This window comes from Saccostrea cucullata, unplaced genomic scaffold, assembly GCF_032062105.1.
Source record: "Saccostrea cucullata isolate Sc308-1 unplaced genomic scaffold, CSIRO_AGI_Scuc_v1 ctg1757, whole genome shotgun sequence".
In the NCBI taxonomy this organism is placed as follows: domain Eukaryota; kingdom Metazoa; phylum Mollusca; class Bivalvia; order Ostreida; family Ostreidae; genus Saccostrea; species Saccostrea cuccullata.
Genome location: NW_026938004.1, coordinates 1 through 23,388, shown reverse-complemented (window position 1 = coordinate 23,388; position 23,388 = coordinate 1). Strand labels below are relative to the sequence as shown.

Below are 23,388 nucleotides of genomic sequence, written 5' to 3'. Positions count from 1 at the left end.
GACAGAGGAAATTTTATCACTGTTCATAGAGAGAATAGATTGTTAAATACCAATTATACAAACTTTTAATCTTCAACATACTTCTAAAACTAATAAATTTGAAAAAAATCCATAAGCATCACGCAATTAAAATTGACATTGAACAACCAATCTTGTGTATTGTGTTGAAAAGAAGCATCCATTAGCCCGTAATCTGGCTTAAATTACCGCTACCAGCTTCCATTTTCAGACCTTATACATGTACCACTCCAAAGTGTGTGTATTTTGGGGCTAAGAAAATATGAAGATATTCAACGTTAAAGTCCGTTTAAACAATAAAACGGGAGCAGAGAAAACATGAAACTCCAAAAATAAAACTAGAGGTACTGTGAGCAATGAGCTCACTAAATGATACCCCCGCCTCCCATATGAATATAATGGCAGTGTTCATGTTTTGCTGTGGGAAACCCAAAATATGCGTTGAATCAAAAAGTAAAATAGGAGTTGCAAAATGGGAATATATAATAAAGATTCTGTGGAAGTTTCATAAAATTTCATTCAGTGGTATGGGAGGAGTTGCGGATAAGAGATGGGTACCCCAAAGCGTAACAGACGGACGTACAGCTAGATGGAGGGACGGGCGGATATACCCTCCCGCTTTTCAAGCAGGGGTATAATAAAAGGAGGATCAGGTGCCAGGGAGGAGTTCGCTTCCTCTGTCGACTTGCCACACCCGCTACGTGCTCCTTGTCTGAAACTGGGAAACGAAAACATTAGAAATTTCGATGTGTAAAAAAAAAAGGGCTAACATTAAGTATGAAAAACGGTAGACCTAGTCACCATTTAACCTAATGATAGATTGTATTTACCTTTGCTAATAAAGTCATTGTATCGACTATAGAACTTTCGAAATGATTATTTCAACGAGGCTGTTCATATCCTTGTTTCATCAACATGTTGGATCATAGATTCCCTTGATTTTAAAAATTGCCGATCGTACGGAGAGCATGCTCTTGTGAATGCGTTTCGCATCATCTGTGAGACCTATCTGTGAAATCCTAAATACATGCAGATGATAAAGGAACATTGCTACATGTACTAGTATATATGTGAGGAAAATTGAAGATACTCATAGTAAAGTTGAAGTCATTATATTTATCAAAAGTTTGTTTTCAAGTTGCTGTTACATGTAGGTTACTGTAAAATTCTTTTCTAGTGATATATCCAAATACGATTATAAGGTCAATGTATCGACAATAGACCTTGCGAAATGATGACTTCAAAGAGTCTGTTGATATCCTTGTTTCATCGGCTTGTTGGATGACGGATTGTCTCGATTTAAAAATAGAGCACGCTCTTTGTTTCGAATAAACCAAGTTTGCAAGTGATAAGGGGGTATTGCTGAATAAGGAAGAAAATTTGATGGTAGTAAAGTGTAAGTCATAAGGAAACGGCTCCGAATTCGGATCAGTTTTTTTCTTATGAAACGGACATTTGAATCCCTTTTCAAGACTTATTTTGTTGAAAATATCATGAAATAAATGTTAGTATTATTATTATGTATTTTATATTTAAAATTTACCTTGTATTAAATGTATCTGACGTTGGCAATTTTTTATACAAATCCATAGAAAACAATGTTGGCCCGTTTTTTTTCAAAGTATAAATTTTTAAGTACGTGTATTTTTAAAAGTATTATCAATCATGTACATTTCATTATCTTACACTCCACATTTTTCTATATTCTACTTAAGATGTGAATATTTTAAGTGCATTGTTTTAAATAATTGTACTTTAATTAATCTGTAACACTTTAACAATAAAGACTAGCCTGAGCATCTCGTTTTGGGTAAACAACAGTCAAAAGAATGAAACTTAATCATTTTTCTAGCTTAACGTTACGGTATCTTTACAGTTTGTTCATACATGTACTATGCTAACTCTACAGCTCGTGTTTAAAAAGAAGGTACGTTAGGCACCAAAATCCGCCTAGTCCCAAAATCTGGCGATAATATTTAAATGATGTGTCTTGGATACCCCTGTTCTAAATCAATTTATTTTTTGAAAATATCTCAAACCGTTTTCCCTACACAACTCACTAAAAATGCAATGTTTTCTTAAGAAAATAACACTGACGACGTCATGACGTCGTAACGTTCACATGGCGTTATCAAATTTAACGTAATGATTCCTGTACAGCGTAAAGAATTGTACATTTCTCAACCTAAAAAATATATTCTCTTAAATAAATTCATATTTAAGTTTATTTTTTACTTATCTTTTTTTTTATTTAATCTGTTCTAAATTAAACCTTTCATTTTTTTTTCTTTATATGAATTGATATTTACAATAACCGTGGGTCAATTAAGGAGATAATTTTCCGAGAAAAACTATTTCATCAAGAAAGCGTATTTATTGTCAGAATTTTTTACCCTCTCCATTTCCCTAAAATTCATGATATTAATTGAAATACTACATTAAATTTTGAAATACCAGTACATGTATACGATACAATCATGCTTATCTTTTATTTACTTATTTAGGTATACATATGTACGGGAATATACATACATAATTTTATGTATGTACACTTGAAAGTGCAAGGTGTGCTATTTTACTGCGTATAAAATCTTGACTGCAACATAAAAATCAGTTTTTATATGCCAGCATTTTCCTTGATATTTTTTTCCTATTAAAGATTTATTTTTGATTTAGCTAAGACATTATCTATGCATTACTTTGTTTCGGTTTTAATACTACAGTATAGTATTTTTCAGGCACGTAGCATCGTTTTCGAAAGTGGGGGGGGGGGGGGCAACCTGAGAATTTTTTTTTTTACTTACCTGAAAAAGTTGACGAGCAAAAAAAAAAAAACAAAAACCAAAAAAAAAAAAAAAAAAAAAAAAAACGAGAAATTAAAAGTTGCTCAAAGTCGAAAATCCTATGTCGTGGGTTGGGGGTTGGGGGTTGGGGGGGGGGGGGGGGGTTGTGGCTAAATTTTTTAAAAACCAACAACCTTTTAATTCAAAGTTTTTGGGGTAAATTTTCTTTATAACACTGTACTGTGCTGAAGTGTGGAGGGTCCAACCTTACTTTGAGTGAACATTTTCTATAGTAAAGGTAATGTCGGGAGAAAAAGTGATACCACGTCCCTGCTTTTTAATAGTATATACTCATTATTGATATGAAGCTGAATAAGGTTACATATTTTTTTAAAAACAAAGAACAGACAAATATATTTATCTTACGTGTATGAAAGAGAAAATATTCCCAACGACGACAGCTATGTCATCCCCTGTCCTTTTGACAATCACATATAATCTGTATTTAGTATTTGTGGTAGTCGGGTCTGTTATTATGCTTCTAAAATAATGTACATTGCACATGTATTTATAATTATGACGTGAAGCGGTCACCCATCCAAAGGTTACACAGGCTCGCCGTTGCTGAAAACCTACATGTAGCAAGGCAGTATAAGTTGCATATACAGTGTACTTCCCCCCCCCCCCCCCCCCCCGGCTTAGGGAAGCTTCGAACCTAAGCTTAGCACGAGTTCTCCCTAAGTGTCTGGACCTATTCAGTACCGGCAAATAATGTCGTCCACGAATACAAAGTCTGTACCTGGACACAAAGTCCTAACCTTAGAGCTTCTTGATGCTAGCTCTAAGACTTCCTGAAACAAAGTCGTAAAACAACACGCTTCCATCAATTTTGTCATGTTTGTGAATGAAGCCCGTTATGCTTAAATTATCCCATGTTTCCCACTATTGTTGATGTCCCTGACATACCCTCCTAACTAGACAGTGATTCCTTATATTTCCATTTCATTGTGAAATAAAATTGTAGATTTAGACTTTAAAAATGCAGACATGGATTTAAATTACACGATGATTCCCATCCCAATTTCAAAAGCCCTCGCCCACTGACATCAAACACAAAGGCAGCCACACAAGATTTTCATGCATATTTGGCGGGTGTTGATAAAACGCGGAACGGAAAACGGAAATGAAAGCGGAACGGAACGGAAAACGGAAAGTTTTAGTCAAACAAATAAAATAGATTCGATATAAATCAGATAAAAAAAATTAATTTCTTGTTGTAAAAGTCATTTCTAATAAAAATTTATCGTAAACTATTATATATTCTTGAGTCATGCATACCCTCCGTGGAAAAAATGGTACCGAAGGAAATTCGACCCCCCCCCCCCCCACACACACACACGAAATAGGATTTTCGTGTTCGGGCGAAGGACATATGCCCTTTTTTTGCTTGTCAAATTTGTTGTATGTTGGAAATTATTTACTGCCCCCCCCCTCTTTCAATTTTTTTTCCAATGTATTGAATATTGTTTAACGTCCCTCTCGAGAAATTTTCACTCATATGGAGACGTCACCGTATGCCGGTGAATTTTTTTCCCAATGTATTGAATATTGTTTAACGTCCCTCTCGAGAAATTTTCACTCATATGGAGACGTCACTGTATGCCGATGAATGGCTTCAAATTAAGACGTATACTCGGCACTCAGTGCCATTGAGCAGTGAGGGTTCTTTATCGTTCCAGCGCCTACCGTGACACGGGACCTATGTTTTCAAGGTCATATCCGAAGGACCCGTTACTTTCACTTCTAGTGCCGAGCGCTTGGCGAAGGAACAGTCACTACCTTTGTTTACGTCTTAGGTATGACGCGGCGCCGCGAACGAGAATCGAACCCGGGCCTCCCGATCACGACGCTCTACCACTCGGCTACCGTGACCGGTTTTTCCCAATGTCAATGTCTGTAAAGACAAAAATAACTACATGTAGTTATGATATTCAGATTATGCACGCAGTTCGAATTCGCGAATCATGAAAGGGGGAGTGGCAGTTTCGGGTCTGTGTAGGGGCCCACTGCCACATTAAAAATTGATTTATTAAACCTTATTTTGGACACAAAAAAGGGGAAAGACCTATTGCAACTTTTCAATCCTTTCCGATGAGGGGAAAACAAACTCATTTTTTACGGGGTTATTCATATACACCCCCCCCCTTAAACATGCACGCATATGTACCACAAACAATCAAAATTTAACTTCACTGAATGCAAGATTCTGCATTATATCTACCACATGAAAGTTTTCCAACTTGTCTATCAAGAATTTAATATATAGAAAGCGACTCTATTTTGAATAAAACCTTAACAACCAGTGTGTATAAGAGATGTTTATTTGAGCTTGCCGTAAAGGTTTGCCCTTTACGTAATCTTACTATTTATTTTTTTTTACATTTTATTTCTCTTTCTATGGTTCATCTAAATATCAAATATTTGCCCCCCCCCCCAGTCATAACCTTTTTACTACGGCATTGTTCGTTCAAGTTGACATCCGTACACTTTTTGTGAATGTAATTAATGTAATAAGTTAGTAGTTAGTGTAATAAATAGTATTGAAAGATATTGGAGTTGGAACTTATTCCCCCTCCCGAATCAAACAATTGTTTTCCTTTTGTGTTTTTGCTTGATCAATACTTTTCAAGTCCCCCCCCCCCCCTTCAAATTCGATTCTAGGTGAATGCTATGTTAGCGACTTTTGTAAACAAGAGACTGAGCATGACAAAATCAACTTTATTCAATAGTGGGGGATTGATTGTGTAAAAATGTACAAGATATATCGTTTATGATAAAATTTGTGTATTTTAAGTGATTTAATCCAAAATAATATATTCCGTTTTCCGTTCCGTTCCGCTTTCCGTTCCGTTTTCCGTTCCGCGTTTTAGCAACACCCCATATTTGGCATCCTTAGCGTCAGGCTCCGAGACAGATGTGCACAAGATTTGCATGCATATTAGGCCTCCTTAGCTCCTGACATATTGACCTACCATTTAAATTCCGGTAGAATTATCAAGAAATTAACTCCGCTAGCTCTCAAAGAGTTATCACAGAGAGAAAAGTTAGAAATGGAAATATTTACTTTTAAACCACTGTATGACTGAATGAGTTTTTCGAAGATGTTTACAGACCATTTCATTAAATTCCCAGTAAATTTGACAAGCATTGAAAAATCAAAACTACGTTCAGTGTTTTTGACGGGTGTAGATACCCCCAGTCAATGTCAGAATATACTTCATTACTTGTCCAAATGTTCTTGTAAATATTTATAGAAGACACCACCCTTCACGCGACAAACAAAATAAAAAGGAGCTAGTGAAGGTTTGATTTTAATCGGACTGCCTTTTATGCATTTACTTATAATGTCGTCAATTGAAATTCAATTGTATTTGCTTATTTACCGCTGTCTGTTTTCAAGTCGACGAAAGAAAATTCGGAATCCGATTTCACACAACTTTTTTGAACAATGACACTAAAATGCAATTGCTGAAGTAAAATAAGGAAAGCAAGTCGTAATAAGACAAAATGCAAGTGCAAGCCAGAAAATGAATACTTATTCATCTGTTTATTCGCACGCACTTATATATATTATCTATTTATAACTCATTTATATAACCCCTTACAACTTTGTTGCAATTTATGGAGGAACTGACAATGCGGAGTCAGTTCAAGTATTGTTTTTAGAAGGAAAAACAAGGTACATACATACAAATTGTCACGGGAAGGGACAGGAGAGGGGGGGGGTTAAGATTTTTTTTTGCAAGAACATGTTTATGAATCAGTAAAAACTAGGTTTCTGAATGTTACGTGTGGAATTATTTGAAATTATTACACAGGTAAATTGTATAAAAAGAATAAAATTAAAAATAAAACAAACCCGGTTCTCTCAAACGAAGGGGCGTGCCCCCCCCCCCCCCCCCAATTTTATAATTAAATTACATTCTATACTTATAAACAGTGTAATGAACTTGTAACATGTATTATGCAATATGCACCACTAAATATACATAAAGGCAGTGGATTTTATTCATTTTACATAATACACTGAAAACAATAAAGCCCACTTATATGATCTTAATACCATCGGGTGTACGAGATATTGATATTTACAGCAACAATGACTAGTTTTGTTGGACAGCTTACCTTGAAAATAATAATCTATCATATTTTCTTTTTCTGGATTTCAGAACGTATTTCAGAAGGAACATGCAATAATTTATTTGTTAGAAATTTTACAAACATTTTTATTCTTATTTTAAATAAGTAGGCCTAGATCGATTGAATTTACTTGAACAAAAAAAAAAAAAAACAATTTACCTTTCTCGTCCACATAATCTCAGGATCTCTTCACAATTATAAATTGTCATATATCTTTCAAATTACCTTTTCTAAGGAATTATGAAGTTCTAAAAAATATTATCAACAGCAAGTCAGCAACTTAAAAAAAGTTGAAAAAAAGTATTTTTTACACGATCTATTGTGACGTCATCAATGAATCTATTGCGTAATATTCATAAACATTTCAAGGCGAGAATCAAACAATTATATCAGTTGCAAAACAAACATAAAAAGTGCTAAAAATCTTGATTATTTAGATATTTTCTTATTTGTGTACTATTACAATCTTTCTCTGTTACATTTTTTTTTTGGGGGGGGGGTGTCAGATGAACACTTTAACTTCAATCTTTAAGCATGCTGATCTAACGTTATCCCTATCGATAGTTTTCACCTGAAGGGTGGATAAAATATATTGTCTACCTAATTTATTGTTCAGTCTATGTTCTTAATGATAATGATTAGACTTATTTACTTTTTTTGTAACTTTCTAAAAAAAAAAAATTAACAGCAATTACGGTGCCTTTATTGAAAAATGATTTCACATTAGATTTCTCAACTTGAAATCCGGAATAACAAAGAAGGCATATAAACTCAATTTCAACATTGGCCGCAGCAAACGCGATTCACAAGATGTTGTTAAATCGAAACATTTTTGCGTTATAAAAAATATATGTAAGTTTCATGAATCGCGTTCATTGCGGCCAAAGTGAATTTTGCGATCAAAGATATAAAAACTGCCATTTTTAGAGAATATATTGAAACATGGTATGGTTTTGAGATTTACGTAGCGTTTGTGTGACGTTTTGGCGCCATTTTACATCCGTGATCAGATATTTTTTATGTATTCAACGTACTTGTAAATAATGATTAGGATGTTTAAATATCTGTCAACTCCTCCAGTTTTGAAATTTGAACAAATGAAGTATAGGATGAATTCATTTTGAAAGATGAATTGATCCATAGAATAGAGAGAAAAACCCTCTTCTATACTTAATACTCATCCCATTTCATGCTCACATAGATGTCGTTAAAATCAATGCAACATGTACCTTGAATTCGGTTTGCTCAAACTTTACAAAAAAGAACTGTATTTGTACATCCAATCATCTTTTAATTACCGACAATGTAATTGCTTTCACTTTAGACGCTTCTCTTAATTCTTTATATTGCTTTTGACATTCAAACAAAAGGTTTTTTAAATATAAAATTTAAGGAAGCGCCAGTACAAATGGATTGAGCAGAGAGACCACTCGCATCATTGCTTCTTTTCAAATTGTATTTTGATTTTAAATTTGTAATAGATCACTCGATTTCAGTCATTTGAAAAAAAATATTGAAAGGCCTTTTGTTTGGTTTGAATAGTAGGCCAAAAATGCCAGATACCAAAGACTTGAATTTCGAAGAGTTTTTTGTTGTTATTTATGATCTTTTTAGGGACTCCTAAAGGGTGATATTATTAAATTATATTTTTTAAGTTATATTTCTCTATTGTTTAAAAAGATAAAATGAAAACATTGTCAAAAAAAATCGTACATTGTATTTTTTAATTGTATGTTTTTAAATAGAAAATCTCTGTAAGGATTAATTTGATTAACCCCATTAAAATATTGAACCCAATGATATCCACTGACGTAGGTAAATTTTGCTTGTCAACGAAATCTTGATGTGGTGGAGATATACATTGAAAGATCTCTGTAATATTTTTTGCATTTCATGGATAATTCTATTAAATATTCTAAGGAATAATTAATGACTAACTTTGAGTTTTATAAGGAAATTAAAACACAAAAATTATAGTAGTGTGAATAGATGTCTAAAGTGGTCATGAAGCCAAAGAAAGGGGTTAAAAGTGAACCTGGAGAAAAGAAAAAACAAGAAAGTAAAAACAAGAAATCCTATGAGGAGGAAGCGGAGGAAATGAGAAGAAAAACCGATGAACTGTTAGAAAAAGAAAGAAACGGATTCTTGGAACAAATTGCAGAATTAATCAAAGAGCTGGAACGACTTAGAAAAGAGAATGAAAAACTTCGAAAGCAACAGGAAGAAAAAATGGGAGTGACGGCGGAGGTTGTTGACAAAATGAAGCGAGATTTAGAACATTCCAAAACGACAAATAGTTTTTTATTGAGGGATGTGGAAGACCGGAAGTCTCAAATAGCCCGGATGGAGTCACAATTATTTGAAATGACAATGAAAGTCGAGGGAATGAGCAAAAAAGTTTCAGAAGTCAGTAAGTCAAATACTGAATACAAGCATGAAATAGAAGAACTAGTCAAGGAGAAATCACGTGCCGAGAGACTCTGGGACGAGAACAGGAAATTGCGGAGATTTTTAGCCGCTAACCATATTGATTCACGAACCGGTAAACCGTTATTGGAAATGTACAGGGACAAGAAACTTTCGCAGAACAAGAAGGTAGTGCGTATAAAAGAAACCATAAAGTCTAGAAGCATGCAATTAGCAAACAGACGTTTGTTGAGACCAAGTAAAAGTCTAGATGATCTACGAAAATTAGAGGAATATTATGAAACGAAATCAACAAAAAGTGAGAAATCTAGTGATTCAGAACCAGCACCCTACATAGGACATTATATGGACATTATGAAGAAAAGAAAAACCCTTCAACAGAAAAAGCTCTAACAGCAAAGCATTTATTGTACTTAACCTTTATTTATCGTGTGCAAATAACCTTACAACTGTGAAGAATTCGCAAGCTACTAAATTGTTTTTATGATGACATTTTTTCGGTGGAAGATCGAACATTTTGTGAAAATGGATACAGTTATATATTATTACTCTACTTGGTTGATTCTTTTCAAATGCCTATATATTGTATACGCTACATTTGAATACTAAACGGAAATGGTACGTCCTTTTAGTATTTACTTAGTATTCGAAAAAGGGAGATTAGAGATATTTCCTTTAATACTAAAGGTATCTTTTATTTTAAAGAGATATCATTTTTTATAAAAAATCAGAAAATTCTCTTTTACTTAGAAATATACCCACTTTCGCTAAGAGTGATATGCCTTTCTCTACAAGTATCTCTTTTGCAAAAAGAGATATCTTTTAACATTAAAGAGCATGCTCTAGGTATGAACAATTTCTAAAACGAGGTAAATTATTGACAAACAAGTTGAAGAAACAAGTATATCAGCAGTCTCGTTTAAAATCATCATTTCGTAAGTTCTATGGTCGATACAATGACCTTGTCAGCACATATAATTTTTCATCGAGTGAAATGCTGACTGACGTTTTTCATACTAATTGTAAGTCCATTATTTATACACTGAATTGACGCCAGATTTTTCCGTTATTTCCCGATCATGACAAGGAGCACACGGCGGATGTGACAGGTCGGTAGGGGATGCTCACTCCTCCATGGCCCCTTATCCCACTTCTGATGTTTTGGAGGTTTGTCTTTGCTCTGCCAATATTTTGTATTGTTTTATTTACTATTGTTCTTCAATACTGTTCGTTATCTCCATATGTTTCACCTTTTAATTTTGAAAGAAATCTATTTTGTAAAAGAGATACCGGGGGGTACCTTGAGTGAAGAGGTATCTCTCTTAGTCGCAGATACATCTCACAAACCTTAGCTTAAGAGGTATCTTTTGAAGTAAAAGCGACCTCAATGATAAAGATATATCTATCTAAGTTTTAAAAAAATCATCTCTCCATTTAAACATCTAAGGAAGAAATTCTTCAAAATCATATGTCAGTTTTGAATATTTTTAATATCCCAAACAACCAAAATGAATTTGTTTATATTGGATTCCGAAACTTCATAAAAATCCAAACAAAGATACATAGCGGGTTCTAGTAAATATTCAACCAAGCTTCTTTCTTTACTCCACACTAAGATATTAACATTAATGGAGGAGAAACTTCAAGAGTACTGTACAACAATATATTTGAGAGGTAGTGTAAATCAGATGTGGATACTAAAAAAAATTAAAAGAACCTTTTGGACAATTTGAAATCACAAGATTTTAACAAAATCAACAGCTTAAAAACTTAAGACTTTTTAACTTTATACACAACCACTCCCCACGATACATTAATGTCCAGGCTTTTTGATATCATTGACAGCTGCTTTTTCAGCATAAAAATGGAACTCGTAAATTTACTTATCTTGTCATTGGTCATTTGCAAAAAATATTTCGTTAAAAACATTCTGATTGTACACAGAAGTACCATGAAATTGACATCAAAAAGATGCTTGAGTTTCTGATTGACAATATCTAAGTATTTGGTTTTTGGAAACCAGGTTTTCCAACGGGAAAATCCCATGGGTACCAATTGCGCCCCGTTAAGCAGCAGACCTATTTTTGTATTCACATGAAGCAGAATTTTTTTTTCAAAATCTTATACGTGAAAAGAAGAAAACACTTGCTGTGTCCTTCAACTCGAAATTTAGATATATAGACGACGTATTGTCAATTAACAATTGCATTTCCATTCTTATGTCGATACGATATATACCGATGAGCTTGAGATAAAAGACACCACAGAGTTTGTCACATCTGTTTCATATTTGGATATTTTACTTGAAAAAGACGTTAATGGTTAATCTAACAACCAAGCTCTATGAAAAACGTGATTACTTTAACTTTTCAATCGTCAACTTCCCTTACTTATTCAGCAATATACCTTCATTACCTACATACGGAGTTCAAATCTCTCAGTTGATTCGATACGCAAGAGCGTGCTCTACAATTTCTAAAACGATGTAAATTATTGACAACAAGTAGATGGAACAAGAATATCAGCAGTCTCGTTTAAAATCATAATTTCGTAAGTTCTATGGTTGATGCAATGGCCTTGTCAACACATACAATTTTTCATCGAGTGAAATGCTGACTGACGTTTTTCATACTAATTGTTAGTCCATTATTTAAACACTGAATTGACGCCGGATTTTACCGTTATTTCCCGATCATGACAAGGAGCATACGGCGGGCTTGACAGGTCGGCAAGGAATGCTCACTCCTCCATGGCACCTTATCCAACCTCTGATGTTTTGGAGGCCCGTGTTTGATGTCCTCCTATCTGTATTGTTCTTTGGACTTATGAGATTGAATACTGTTTATTATCTCCATATATTTCATGTATATTGAAGTGTGTTTACATGCATAAGGGGCCATGAATAAGTGAAAAAGGCGAAAATAACGATCAGATATCGATATAAAACAATTTACAAACATTAAAAACCTGAACACGACAAACAATTCGGAAAGGAAATTTCAGAAATGGAGTCAGGTGCCTCCCCCTTTCAAAAGATCGTGGTGAGACCTGTAAATTGATCAAACAGACGGACTATTCTGTAGTCAGATTCATACACCTGTAAAATATAGTATGAAACAATAAACATATCAATAAATCGGATAAACGATCAGCATCTGCTTAATGATACGCTTCAAATAAAACAAGTTAATTAAGCTAGTTTACGTGAGATTTACCTCACCAGTCTTCAAATGCAGATTAATGAAATCAATGACACATAATTATTTACCAATAAATAGGATGAAACTTTTTAATTTCTTTTTCTTCAGCAGTACTATTAATAGTTGCATTGAGCTTTGTGGAAGGTATATAACTGTTCATCCTTTGCAATTTGAAGTATTACTCGTATTTTGATTATTACTTTAAAAAAATCCATGTACAAATTAAACAATTTTCAAAATTAAAATCGACTCAACTTATTTTTTTTATTTTGTGCAAAGTTAAGAAGGTAACCCAAACAAACAAGTATACTTGATAATGGAAAACGCAGATTTCATATTTACATGCAGTGTAGAATGTTCAATTAAATTTTTAAGAATATTATGCTGTTCAATTTTTAACCATTACATTATTGACGGAGCTTTTTTATCAATGCAAACAAAAAATGTTATAATTTAGACATTGAGAAAATATGTCGTATACGGATAAGAATGCCGGGTCTCTTCTATTTTATTTTCAACATAGAATACAAAACATTTATTCCCTAAGGAAAATGTTCAAAGACAACACGGCTTTGATGAACAGGGATCTGTTTAAATGAGGAAAATTTCTTTTAAAAATTTCTTTGATCAAAGCATACAAAGTAGATAGACATTTGTTCCATCTACATATATTGGCTGACAAAGATGAGTGAGATGGCTATTGAAATTAGAAAGATTAAGCAAGAGACAAACTAGAGAAAGAGTTAACGATCTTGTCCTACATAAAGCTGGCATAGCTATGGCAAGCCAGTAAGAGTATTGTGTCCTTTCTGACATATTTTATCTCATCAAATAAAATCTGCAACATGACTATGCAGATTATATTTGATAAAATAAAATATGTCAGAAAGGACACATGTAACATAAGTTAATTTCGACAGTCTTTTATATTATGAGTCAGCAAACTCACTGCTTATGATACATTCTCTTCTCTTGGTTTTAAAAGGTTTGGATCTGAGAAAACATCACGGTTTGGGGGTATCTCGTATGTTCCATATGTTTGTAGTTTATACAAATGTGATCGATATCTGAGAAAACCTTGAGACCATAGAATCGGTGGTTAAAAGGACATCTTCTCTGCTATTTAGTATAAAAGATATATTTACCGATTAAGTTGCCTATGTTTGGGCCACAAGTAGTATACTAGCTAGTTCTTATCTTTACAGTATGTGGGACAAGAGAGGCAAAACTAAATTTCGAAAGATAAATCTTCAAGTGTATTCTATTTTAAATATCATTCACTTTTTAAGTTATTTATTAATAGACTTAAAAACATTTATATAGTTGGTGCACATTGGTAAGCCCCTGGTCCGGGCATGTAAAGTTTTCGTTTGACGGACATAGTGCTGGAAGCGGGGACGAACTGACAGGTTAGGCCTTGTCCACAGCTGCAGTGACCATTCAGCTTGTCAAAGGGACTACAGTTGTCACCGAGTACCTGGTACTTCTCACATACTCCTAGAAGTAAAATTTTACATTGAAGAGCTAGAATTATGTCATAACTTACACGTGTGTTGGTTACATGCAGGTTACTGTTGTTGATAGAAAAATAGCAAATAAATTTTATGTTTGTTAATTGTTATTCCATGTAAATTACAATGCCTATGACAGTAGTGGAATCCACAAATTAGATGAAACATACTTTTCTAAGTTTGATATTAAGAACTTACTTTAATATTTACGAAGAATAAATGTTACTTTTAAAATCACGTTTCAGTTTCTTGAAAAATTGCTTGGCACAATTTATTATAGTCTTTCCATTCTTTTTATTTCTTTATTCAGCACAATTTGATGAAGAGTTCTCCAGTGTGAATTTCCATTCCATTTATTTCCACAGTGCTAAATGTCTTCAAAGTGATAATTAATGAAAACTCTTTACTTTAATAAATAATTTTTATCCAGTATTACGAGCATTTTGATTTGGATACCTTGATGCGTTCCAAGTAAGTCTAGAGCTTGTCTTTTGCTCACAATCATTGGGCCCTCATGGCGGAAACAACACTCATCTGACATACATTCAGCATCGGTATAGCACCGTGTAGCAAACTATGGAAATAGGTAAACAAATGACAAAAAATATCATATACTACCACATCAACTTGTCCTTGACAAATGAGAAAAAATATCATATACTCTAACATCAACTTGTCCTTGACAAATGAGAAAATATATCATATACTCTAACATCAACTTGTCCTTGACAAATGAGAAAAATATCACATACTCCAACATCAACTTGTCCTTGACAAATGAGGAAAAATATTATATACTCTAACATCAACTTATCCTTGACAAATGAGAAAAAATATCACATACTCCAACATCAACTTGTTCTTGACAAATGAGAAAAATATCACATACTCCAACATCAACTTGTCCTTAACAAATGAGAAAAATATCATATACTCCAACATCAACTTGTCCTTGACAAATGAGAAAATATATCATACCGGTATATTCTAACATCAACTTGTCCTTGAAAAATGAGAAAAATATCACATACTCCAACATCAACTTGTCCTTGACAAATGAGAAAAAATATTATATACTCCAACATCAACTTGTCCTTGAAAAATGAGAATAAATATCATATACTCTAACATCAACTTGTCCTTGACAAATAAGAAAAATATCACATACTCCAACATCAACTTGTCCTTGACAAATGAGAAAAATATCATATACTCTAACATCAACTTGTCCTTGACAAATGAGAAAAAATATCATATTCTCTTTTTAAAGCACTTAGTTTTGCAGATAATAGAAGATCACAAAAAGTTAGATGTTCGATCGTTTAAAGCGAAAGAAAATAATAGCAGGCTTTTGGTTCATAATGAGTTAAAACATGATAGGAATAATAAGACACATTCCAGAATGACCAGTGAATAAAAGTTTAAATAATTTAAAATCTTAAACTTCAATTACACAACAATCATTATACTTACCGATGTTGAGACAGTAATTAAATAGAATAATAAAATTTGTAAATATAATTTTTCCATTTTTCTTTCTGCGTTTTACAATGTATTGAACTTAACTGATAAGGCGGTATCTGAACTTGTGTCGTCAGTGACTCAAGGACCAAGGTATTGTGTATATAGGATATAAACTGCATGGAACCAATTTGTGTAGTTATCAAAGGACATTAGGTGCTTAAGTTGTAGGACCGTTGTGGTACAATGAAAGGACAATAAGTGTCCTGTGAAACAATGAATTTGTAAAATAAGTAAAAATCTAACATCAAGAACTTATTCTTAAATTCTATACATGTATCAATATGAAAGACCTTTTTTTTGTTTTTTACAATAAATAATATTTTACAATAAATAATAGGATTCTTCATTCAAAATGGAACTTGGAAGTTTTTGTATTCAACCACATAATTTTGTTTTTTTTTTTAATTGATTCTACACAAAATACTCTGACGTTGATGTAATTTCTAATTGAAGACATTCATTTCATCTTCGGAGACCTTGGGCCCGTTTTACAAAAGAACTTACTACTAAGACTAAAAAACTTTAGTATATTGTAAAATTTTGCAAAATTAATTATTTTGTTTTGAATCGCTAGCATATAAGTATCTTTCTATATACCTTTTAAAAAGAGTAAATCCATTTTCTATTTAATAGAAATAAGAAAGATATAATCAGAAATAAATTTTGGTCTTAGTCACAAGTTTTTGTAAAACGGGCCCCTGGTCTTTAACATATTGTGAATTCCGATGTATACTTCTATATAAGCTGAAAGCAGAAATTCAGATATTGTAATTGGTCATCAGAAAAATCACTTCGTTTAAAACCACCCTAATTGTAGACAAATTTCTGAAGTTCATATCAAAACAGACTGTTGTAATTCCCATGGTCACTAATTGTGCTCCTTTTATTTACTGACTTTCTGACTTTCTTATATTCTTGTGAAGCAGAGTTATTAAAAACCAATTCATGTGAAGAGAAAACACTTGTTGTCTCCTCCAACTCGATATTCAGATATATCGGGGATGTTTTATCAATAAACAATATCATTTTTCATTTGTAAGTGGACTTGACATATCCAAGTGAACTTAACTGAATAAAAGACACCACAGAGTCAAGCAAATCTGTTTCATATTTGGATGTTTATTGACAATAGACGATACAAGGCCAATTAACAACTTAATTTTATTACAAACGAGATGACTTTGGCTTTTCCATCGTCAACTTTCCTTATTTATAAATTTCAACTGCTAATGGTGTTTATGTCTCCAAAAAAATTTTTATATAGTATTTGAACAGTAATTTAAGGACATGCATTAGTTTTTCTATACAGTACATTTTATTTTGTGGGCACACATCTATATAAATCTGGAGATGCTGCAAGTGTTCGAGCCGCCCTCATCCACTGTAAGGGTGATGACGTAGTCGTTGTCGAAGGGAGTTTGTAATCACATCGCAATCCTGGGGCACAACTACAGTGATAATTCCATTGGTCAAATACATTGCAGTGTTGCCCTTCCAAAAGGTATTTTTTACAAACTCCTAGAAAATAAACAAAAGCCTTAAATAAATTTTTATGTCAACAGAAAAAATTATTTTTATAGCGTCTAAAGGAATCTTCATCTTTTCCTCCAAAAAAAAGTCATGACATTTACAAGATTTTTAATAAATATCCATTAAATAAGTTAAAAATAATAAAATAATCGTTTCGAATACCTAGCGATGTAGAGAACAAATTGTCCAGATTCTGTCGTTTACTGGCAATAAGAGGCCCTGTTTGACGAAAACAACATTCTCCAACACCGCACTGAGCTTCTGTGAAGCACTTGCCTGCTGGCTACATGTGTTAATGTAAAAAATAACCTGTATTCTTAATGACTGAATTAGCCTTTAATAAAGTGTTCAATGGTTTGAACATTTCACTTAAATAATTCAAGATGTCTGTTGTAAATCAAATTTCAAACATCAGTTCTCAATTGAAATTTAATTTTGAATAATATACATTATGATTTTGAACTGAGGTTAAGTGTTACATATTGTATGTTGTCGTATAGATCTGAGGAAAAAAAAGTTTTTTTAGGCATCTTAACATTCGCATAAATAGATAATCTTATTTCCAAATCTAATTTACCAACGTCTAACATACTAGGATTCTTGTTTTTTTTTATTTTGAGCCAATTGGTTGATACTGGAGACTAAGACTGATGTTAATAATGATATGATAGAACAAATACCGGGAGCACACTCCCCCAAGATTTATATATGGTGAATATCCTACCGTTGTAGATGCAATGGCACCCGTTAAAAACAATGCAAACAATATGACCCTCATTTCACCTTTGTTAGTAGAGTGAATAAGTCAATACCTGTAAAACTGAATTTAAATACTGTTAGATGATAAGAATACAAGGAAGTGAGTACTATTATCAGTCCTTTCTCACGCACTCCTTACTGCTTAGGTAATACATCATGGACATAACCTTTCATTCTTATGGACGGATGATACAAACTTTTATTAAAAGGAAAATGAAAATAACAGCTTGAGTCGTGTTTTAATGAGTAAAACGAACAAGTTTTAATTCAAATTTTCCTAATAATGGGATTTGCAGTGGAAAATATATGTATAGATTAACAAGGATAATTGCAGAAAGGAAAAATTTTGAACATCATAGAACGTTTACAATTTCTTAATATTTTAGAAATTTATTATTTGCACCATTTACAACAAAAATAGGTCCAGAAATATCTATTAATCCGGGCATCCATATTTTTGTATCATTTGTCCAGAATTTAAAATTAAGATACTCTAAGTTGTTCTTAGACCAAAAAAAATCAGAATTTTTGGGGGTTTGAAAAAAATAATGTGCTGCAAATTTAGTGTTTTTAATGCAAAAATACTGTATATAAATGCCCAAGCATACATGTACATGTACTTTTAACCGATATTTCTTCATTTAAATGGGGGTGGATGGTAGATCGTTGTCTTTGAAGATTATTTTCTGGTTAAAAGTGACATGTGCCCCATGTTAAAAATGAAATAGATAATTTTAAAATGTATTCTTTGTCGCTATCTATAATTTTCTCTAAATGAAAAAAAAAAGTTTTCCTCTGTGCTTATAGATGGTACTCAAATAATAAAACATCTTCGAAAAAATCATTCCTTAGTATTCAGTCAAAATACTATTGATAACATTGATAACATTGAGGTAAGAAAAAAAAATCAATAGAATTGTGATTTTTTTTAAATATTGTAATATGAATCAGTAAATATATATTTTATTCTAACAAACTTGAGTCAAAGGCTGCTTTTCTAATAAAACATTAATCAGTGTTTGCCTGTCGTATGTCATGTATCGCCCGTAAACTTGTAATATTTTCGACTTCTTCTTAGGAACCACTGTACTAATTTCAATCAAACTTGCCAAAAAGCATTTTGGGGCGAATGGGAATTAGATTTATTCAAGTAAAGGACCTCTTTCTCTTTCAGGAGAAATAATTAACGTGACATTTTTTTTTACCCTTTTCATTTCAAAATTTCTTTTAATAACCACAAGACCAGACGAGAATTTAGAGAAAGCTCCATTACGTAGTGTGCATTTGATTTTATTCAAATCTCAATTCCCGGGGTCAGGGTGGGGCTACACTTCTGAAAACTGAATACGCTCTGAACTAACCCTTTTTAGTTAAAATTGATCAATTTACAATATTGTTCTTTGCAAGCACTTAATTATTAGCAATACATCTTTGTATATATAAATTTAAGGCATCCTCGATTTCTCAAAAATTTCGCTTAAGTGTTAAGGCTTTTAATGCTTCTTGACTTTATTTATTTTTGAATTCTTTGACTTATGATTCACACTGACGGTGCACATTGATACGCGCCAGGACCAGGCATGTAAAAGCCCCGTTTGACAGTTTGGGTCGTAGAAGCGGAGACGAACCGACAAGTCAGGCCATGTCCACAGCTACAATGGCCATTCAGTTTCTCAAAGGGACTGCAGCCTTCACCAAGTTCCTTATATTTCTCACAAACACCTGAAAGTCATATTTTACATTTTAGTAGACCTCAAAGGAACTTTGTTTAAGTTCGCACACATTTGAACCTAGCTTAAGTTTACAGTAATTTTTTTTAATTTATTTTAGTTACATTATATTTTTATACAAGTATATACATGTAATATGAATGAAACATTTTTCATTACTTTATAAATGAAATCAACATTTTTAACCTTCATGTGTTCCCAGTAACCCTAGAGCCTGTCGTCTGCTAACAATCATAGGGCCTTCATGACGAAAACAGCACTCGACATTTGGCATACATTCAGCGTCAGTGAAACATGTTGTCGCAAGCTAAAAAAAAATACGAATAAATTGAATCAAGAAAACAAATCATAATATGATTAATTGCTTTTGATTACAATTGTAATGTTTTGGAATTACATATAGGAACGTAAGAAAAAAAGAACATTCGATGAAAAAGGAGATAACAAACATTATTCAAGCTCAAAAGTAAATTCAAACATCACAAATCGGAAGAAGGGCAAACTCGGATCTCAAAAACATTAGAGATGGGATCTTGTACCATGAAGTAGTGAGTTTCCCCTGCCTACCGGTCACACCTGCCGTGTGCTCCTTGTCATAATCCAGAATAATCCCGACAATTAGTATAAAAAACTTAAATTAGCTTTCGACTCAATGATAGGTTATATTTTTTGACAAGGTCATTATATTTAGACTGTTGATATCCTTCTTTCTTTAACTTGTTTGTCAAAAGCTTGTTCAGCTTGCTCTTGCGTATCGAATCTACTGAAACATATAAAACCCATATGCACACGATAAGGGTATATTGCTACATAGCTTAAGAAAGCTGACTATTGAAAAGTTGAAGTTTTCACTTTTATCATGAAAGCAGTGTTGCAAAGTTACCATTTCCTAGTAAAATACAACTTCTCAATTCTAGTAAAATATTCCAACATGAAACAAATTTGTGATTTATTAGTCTCTATGGTATCTTTTATTTCAAGCTCACCTGGATATATCAATTCGACACATCAATGGAATTAAAAATTGTGAATTAATAATACGTCATATATACATGTAAACTGTGGAGTTGAAGGCCACAACAAGTGTTTTTTTTTTAGTTCTCATGAAGAAGTTGCTAAATATACCAAGGTATTCTACTTCATATGAATACAAAAAAGGTTGTTTGAACCCTTTGGTATCCATGGGAATTCTAAACAGATTTATGAATATTTTAATGTGAACTAACGATTTGAATATTTACTTTATAGAATACATCATAAAGATAATTAAATTGAACTGGAATGTGTTTTAGACAATGTAAACAACATCTTAAAATTGATCATATATTTTAATTTTGATTTGACAAAAGAGCTAACTTGAAGCATAATTTTAAAATCAAAATTTTTTTGTTCATAACTTAATATAAACAATACTTACCGATGTTGTAACCGTTAAAACAATTAGTACCAGCACATGTAAAAATAATCTAACCATTTTAGTTTCTGCGTTTTACCTTTAACTTGTAATTGGCTGATAAGAGTTTTAACCTTATTTTGGTTCTCACGAAGTTGATAAAATACTATTTTACGAAACTGCATTGCACTTATACAATCTTACTTATACTCAAAAAAGTATCAAACAGACAAAAAACAGACAACCTAATATAATTTTTGCTTTAAATGAAACTTTCAAAAAAGTAAATGTAAGATTGCTTAAGGATGTTGAATTCTATTCAGAAACATTTTCATTCAGCATATTTCAGAATCTATTTTTTATAACTAAATCAAAAACCAGTATGCCAATGAAAGTATTTACATTTTCTTGGTACTATGATGAATTAATTTGACCTTACTTAACTGAAAATGTCACCTATATTTTTTTCTTAGTATTACTTCCTTTCTAGAGCTCATATTGAGGACCATCACTTGCCGATACAGAACTGCAAATTCAGACGTGTATTTAGAATAAATATCTTCCCAGTAAGAGTCAAATTCATACAACAGTCCTCTATTGCACTAGTCGCTGTTCTTTTTTAAAAAGGAGTTAGTAAATCCTCAATATTGATTGATCGAGATCTGGGGCGATTTCTCACGTATACAGGCTTCAGAAAAAGTGTGAATTCCAAAATATGCGACAAAACCTTGCAGATGATAGAACGCTGGAGAAGGCATCAATGACACCAATCACAATAATGCCCTGGACTCACTCTGTGCTGTCAATTCTAACAAAAAATACTACAGTTTACTATAGTTTACTATAGTTAACTATAGTTAACTATAGTTAACTATAATAAATCTAAGTGTCAAAGTTATCTCTATGGTAAATCAAAGTTTTCAAAGTTATCACCAGTAAATCGAAGTTTTTCCATAGTAAATCAAGGTTTCCATAGTGATCACCATGGTAAATCAAAGTTTTCATAGGTATCACTATATTAAATCAAAGTGTCAAAGTGTTCACTATAGTAAATTAAAGTTGTCATAGTGTCAAAGTGTTCACTATAGTTAACTATCGTAAACTATAGTTAACTATTATAGTATTTTTTTGTTAGGGAACATGTTTTGTCAGATCTGCTGAGTAATGAATCATAATAATTTGATTGTGCTCAATCGCTATTTAGCAAGCTCCCAAACAATATCACAAGTTTTTTTTTCATGGTAAATATGTCAAGAGAAAGACTGACATTGTTCCAATTGTTAGTCATATTTGCCTTTATGATCCCGAACTCACGCCAACTAAAGCTTGCGCTTGTTTTCATGAAAAACATTTGATATGTTTGATAAAATGATGAAAAAGATAGAGACTTGATTAATTTTCGTCAAAGTCAAAGAATTCATGAAATCAGAAACACAAAGGGATTCACCCCTGGAGGTTTTCTAGACTTTGTTGCATTGGTGAAAGGTAGAGGATTTGAAACTTGTCTAGATGCTGCACACAAGTAAAGGGAACTTTTGTTCATTTTTATATTGTAGAAGTAATTGTTGATCATATAGAAATTTACACGTAACAAGTATTCTTCGCGTGATCCTTCGACTTAAGCTCAGCAGTATCTTGCTACAGTTTTAGCTAACTTCGAATACTCCAGTAGCAATTTTACCGTGCTTAAAAGTAGAATGCCTTGTGCACACAAACAAATGAACAATTATCATGTTTACATATATTAGAGGATGGTTATGTGTAAAAACCAAGCTACAGTGTATCTAAATTTTTGGCTTATAGAAGTATGGAGTATATGTCAGTAATATATGCATTTTGAGAGATTAAAGATCGAGTTTCTTTTATTCATCTTTTTGTGTGTTTATGTCATAAAATAAAAATAATAAGTCTCATTTATTTGACAGAACATTTTTATATCATTCAAACTGTAGGTGTACACCGGTAGGACCCTGGGACAGAGGGCGCTATCATCGATCGCTTGGTTTGTATCGTCGTGGGGTCGGGAACGAATGCGCATGTTAGACCAGCACCACAACTGCAATGGCCGTTGAGTTTGTCAAACACACTACAGTGTTCACCTTCAAGTTGGTATTTCTCACAAACTCCTAAAAATTAATTTATTGACTTAATAAACAAGATCACCTCAAGAAGGAGTATTCCCTCCCAAAGGATGTGTCGATTGCGCTGCAAATTATGTCACCCTCTAATTACATTGTGAGGGAATAATAAAATGTTTCAGAAAGAAAATAATAAAAAAAAAAGAAAAGAAAATCGTAAAGATATTAGATACAG

General features: G+C 32.7%; 3 protein-coding genes across 3 annotated transcripts; 1 reads left to right on the top strand and 2 right to left on the bottom strand.

Annotated features, from left to right (window-relative positions):
- Positions 1-8,941: 8,941 nt before the first annotated feature.
- LOC134249258 (golgin subfamily A member 6-like protein 22) lies at positions 8,942-9,860 on the top strand. Its single transcript, XM_062731628.1, has one exon. It carries the CDS (start codon positions 8,991-8,993, stop codon positions 9,819-9,821), a length of 831 nt encoding a protein of 276 aa, XP_062587612.1. The 5' UTR covers positions 8,942-8,990; the 3' UTR covers positions 9,822-9,860.
- Positions 9,861-13,903: 4,043 nt separating this feature from the next.
- LOC134249257 (uncharacterized) lies at positions 13,904-15,722 on the bottom strand. Its single transcript, XM_062731627.1, has 3 exons — positions 15,613-15,722; positions 14,596-14,713; positions 13,904-14,125 (listed from the first exon to the last, which is right to left on the bottom strand). The coding sequence occupies exons 1-3, from the start codon at positions 15,667-15,669 to the stop codon at positions 13,944-13,946; spliced, it is 357 nt and encodes a 118-aa protein (XP_062587611.1). The 5' UTR covers positions 15,670-15,722; the 3' UTR covers positions 13,904-13,943.
- A 1,245-nt stretch (positions 15,723-16,967) lies between these two features.
- Positions 16,968-17,978, bottom strand: LOC134249260 (uncharacterized). Its single transcript, XM_062731629.1, has 3 exons — positions 17,918-17,978; positions 17,356-17,476; positions 16,968-17,181 (listed from the first exon to the last, which is right to left on the bottom strand). Exons 1-3 carry the CDS (start codon positions 17,969-17,971, stop codon positions 16,979-16,981), a joined length of 378 nt encoding a protein of 125 aa, XP_062587613.1. The 5' UTR covers positions 17,972-17,978; the 3' UTR covers positions 16,968-16,978.
- Between the last annotated feature and the right edge of the window lie 5,410 nt (positions 17,979-23,388).

Bases quoted from the DNA above. Each gene is read 5' to 3' on its own strand.
- LOC134249258 (XM_062731628.1), top strand. From the start codon at position 8,991: ATGTCTAAAGTGGTCATGAAGCCAAAGAAAGGGGTTAAAAGTGAACCT.
- LOC134249257 (XM_062731627.1), bottom strand. From the start codon at position 15,669: ATGGAAAAATTATATTTACAAATTTTATTATTCTATTTAATTACTGTC. The intron at 14,714-15,612 runs GTAAGTATAATG...CTATTTCCATAG, and splicing joins TAATTACTGTCTCAACATCG to TTTGCTACACGGTGCTATAC. The intron at 14,126-14,595 runs GTATCCAAATCA...TTTTACTTCTAG, and splicing joins CTTACTTGGAACGCATCAAG to GAGTATGTGAGAAGTACCAG.
- LOC134249260 (XM_062731629.1), bottom strand. From the start codon at position 17,971: ATGAGGGTCATATTGTTTGCATTGTTTTTAACGGGTGCCATTGCATCT. The intron at 17,477-17,917 runs GTAGGATATTCA...TAACACATGTAG, and splicing joins GTGCCATTGCATCTACAACG to CCAGCAGGCAAGTGCTTCAC. The intron at 17,182-17,355 runs GTATTCGAAACG...TTTATTTTCTAG, and splicing joins TTTGTTCTCTACATCGCTAG to GAGTTTGTAAAAAATACCTT.